Below are 3498 nucleotides of genomic sequence, written 5' to 3' on the forward strand. Positions count from 1 at the left end.
TTGCCGAAGCTTTAGTTTATTCTTTGGGTTTCTTTCCGTCACCTTTCTTCTTTAAACTTTGTTTCAAGTCCTCAACAATTTCCTTATCAGGTCCCTCTTCAGATTCCGCACCTGATACCTCCACCACATCGGACAATGGTATTTGGAATCTCGACACTTTAAAAGTTCTATTCCTTCGATTGTCAGCATTAGATTCTGCACTCACCTTCATAGAATCATCCATCATTTTCTTGAAGTCAGATATGGTAAAAGGCCTCCTTCTTGACTCAACTTCAACAACCTTTTATTTTCCCTTTTCTGAAGACGACATCTCTCTTCTTTTCAACAGCCACTGAATGGGATGATTGTCGTCATCAGTGTTTGTAGAGTCGGAAGAAGGGTATCTATCTAAATCTAGTGTTTTGTCAAACACAGGTTGGGTTTCTCTTAACTCGTCATCCATAAAACTTCCATGTTCTTCAAGCATAGCTTCTTAAATAATCTTGGTTAGACTTTCTATAGCTAAAATTTCACTGGCAGCCAGAATATTGGACTCAGGCGCTCTATTTTTTGGTAGATCTCCCTCAGATAGATGGTATGACAACATATCCACAAGTGGATCAGGTTGAGGGGAGAGAACAGGGTTGTTTAGATCGAGATGTGAGGACGGTTTCCAGACAACCTCTGAAGCAATGTTGACTTGATTAGAAGTCGAATTTTTAGTCAGAGATACAGAAGAAGATGGAGTGTAAAATGACGCTGGGTCGATTTCGTTTAAAGATGCAAGCATCTTCTTCGAGGATGAAGAATGTTCAGACATTTTTGGAAGGGAAGTAACTTTAGTACAAAACAAGAAGGAAATGAGAAGATGAAAGTTAGGGTTGTTCTAAGAAAGGATTTAGGAGATGTGAGTAGAGAAGTTGAGAGAAGAAGAGTTGTATAAAAAGTGATGAAGAGGTGTTAGGTCTCTTAGATTAGACGTGTAGCTTGGAGTTAATCGATGAGACAACGTTAAGAATAACTGATGATTGAGACATGACCATTTCAACGGGTTCATTTTAAATTAGTTTAAAAAAATGTAAAGAAAGTTAACCTTTAGGAGGACAAGGTCCTTTCCTGCAAGTAAGATTCCATTCCTAAATGGTTCTAGGCATATTTTTCTTTTGTAATTTTTCATGAATGTATACCTGCAATAGGTACAAAATTGAACTTAATAATATAGTTTTTTACTAGTAAAGAGGATACATGTACTGCAAATCATAGCCATCGGAGAAATGTGATGCTTTGGAGTAAAGTGGGATCAGTTTGGATTCATCATTACTAACTTCAAGCTATTTCTTTCAAACTGATCTTTGCTGAGAGCTTTGGTGAACATGTCTGCAATTTGATCCTCTGTTCTCTAATGCTTCAAGACAATATTTTCCTTTTCAACATTATCTCTTAGGAAATGATGTCTCACATCAATATATTTTTTCCTTTTATGTTGCACTGTATTCTTCCCATGCTAACAACACTAGTTTTATCACACATAAGAGGAATAGCCTATATACGCACTCCAAAATCTTCTAGTCGTTGTTTGATCCACAAAAGTTGAGCACAAAAAGAGGCGACTACTACATATTCAACTTCAGCTGTTGAAAGGGCTACTGAATTTTGTTTCTTAGTTCCCCAAGAGATGAGAGAGGAGCCAAGAAAATGGGTCATGTCTGACATGCTCTTTCTGTCTACTTGATAGCTTGCAAAGTCAGCATCAGCAAACCTAACTAGATTAAAGGAATCACCAGTTGGGTAGAATAGGACCAGGTCCACTGTTTTCCTCAAATATCTTAGTATCCTTTTTGCAGATTTTAGATGTGAATCTCTGGGACATGCTTGAAATCTAGCACACATTCCAAATATCTTAGTATCTTTTTTGCAGCTTTTAGATGTGAATATCTGGAACATGCTCGAAATCTAGCACACATTCCAGCACTGAACACAATATCAGGTCTGCTAGCAGTTAAATATATCAAGGACCCGATAATACCTTTATACATGGTTTGATTCACAATAGAATCAACTTTATCTACTCCTAGTTTGGAATTGGTTCCTATAGGAGTGTCTATAGGTTTAGAATACATCATGTTGAATTTCTTCTGCAGCTCCTTTGTATACTTTTCTTGACAGACTGAGGTTCCATCCGGTGATTGTTGATTTGCAGCCCCAAAATGAAAGTTAGTTCTCTCATCATGCTCATCTCAAACTCATTTCCCATCAGAGTAGAAAATTTTACACATAAATGTTCAGATATAGCTCCAAAGATTGTATAATCCACATATACTTGCACAATGAGAAGTTCTTGTTCCCTTTTCACTAAAAACAAGGTGTTGTCAATTTTCGTTCTTTTGAATCCATTTTTTAGCAAAAATTTGGACAACCTCTCATACCAAGCTCTGGGAGCTTGTTTCAGATTGTACAAAGCTTTGTTTAATTTAAACACATAATTTGGTAGCTCGACATCTTCAAACCCAAGAGGTTGTTTAACATATACCTCTTCCTTTAAATCTCCATTCAAAAAAAGTAATTTTGACATCCATTTGATAAAGCTTGAATCTCATAAAAGCAACAAAGGCTATGAGAATTCTAATAGCCTCCATTCGAGCAACTGGTGCAAAAGTCTCATCATAATCTATGCCTTCCTCCTGATTGTACCCTTTGACAACCAATCTGGATTTTTTCCTTGTAATTACACCACTCTCATCATGTTTATTTCTAAACACCCATCTGGTCCATATGATGGTTCTGTCAGCAAGTCTTGGGACCAGTACCATACATTGCTTCTTTCAAACCGATGCTATTCATATTGCATTGAGTTGATCCAATATGCATCACTCAGAGCCTCTTTCACATTCTTAGGATCGATAGTTGAGTTGTGCTTCCAATCCGACATTGACTCTAAAGGTTGAATTTGATTTGTGTGATCTTCTTCATTCTCAGAATCATCATTTTCATGAGAATGAGTTTCTGCTTGATTTACATTCTGCATAGGACCAGGTCCTTCTTCAGGCTTGTCATTTTCCTTAGTTTTCTCTGATGGATCAGGATCAACATTAATTTCCAAATGTTCACATGCTTAAGCCTTACTTCCTTCACTTTTCTGGACTTGGAACAACTCATTCAATTCATCTTCATCGTTTGATTCCACCCTCTTCTGATTACCGTCTTCATCAAATACCACATGAATACTTTCTTCAATACATTGAGTTCTTTTGTTGAATACTTTGTAAGCCTTAATGATGAGTATCCCACAAAATTATGAGGTTCAAACTTTCCAATATCATCATTCCCATTGTTCAAAACAAAACACTTGCACCCAAACGCCCTTAGATAACTCAACTTATGTTTCTACTTGTTGAGTAGTTCATAAGGAGTTTTTTTTCAGTAGCGACCTTATCAAGCACCTGTTAGTAACATAGCATGCAGTGTTGACTGCTTCAGCCCAGAAATTTTGAGGAAGATTGACTCAATGAGCATGGTTTT

The 3498-nt window shown here is 36.9% G+C and overlaps 1 protein-coding gene across 1 annotated transcript; it reads right to left on the reverse strand.

Moving 5' to 3' along the window:
* Positions 1–1521: 1521 nt before the first annotated feature.
* LOC138347936 (secreted RxLR effector protein 161-like) lies at positions 1522–2789 on the reverse strand. Its single transcript, XM_069296544.1, has 3 exons — positions 2510–2789; positions 1942–2005; positions 1522–1858 (listed from the first exon to the last, which is right to left on the reverse strand). The coding sequence occupies exons 1-3, from the start codon at positions 2787–2789 to the stop codon at positions 1522–1524; spliced, it is 681 nt and encodes a 226-aa protein (XP_069152645.1).
* Positions 2790–3498: the final 709 nt, after the last annotated feature.

This window comes from Solanum lycopersicum, chromosome 4 (assembly GCF_036512215.1).
Source record: "Solanum lycopersicum chromosome 4, SLM_r2.1".
NCBI lineage: Eukaryota > Viridiplantae > Streptophyta > Magnoliopsida > Solanales > Solanaceae > Solanum > Solanum lycopersicum.

Coding starts and splice junctions, on each gene's coding strand:
- LOC138347936 (XM_069296544.1), bottom strand. CDS start 2,789: ATGGTACTGGTCCCAAGACTTGCTGACAGAACCATCATATGGACCAGA. Junction 2,006..2,509: donor ATGGAGATTTAAAGGAAGAG/GTATATGTTAAA, acceptor CCATGTATAAAG/GTATTATCGGGTCCTTGATA. Junction 1,859..1,941: donor ATTGTGTTCAGTGCTGGAAT/GTGTGCTAGATT, acceptor AATGTGTGCTAG/ATTTCAAGCATGTCCCAGAG.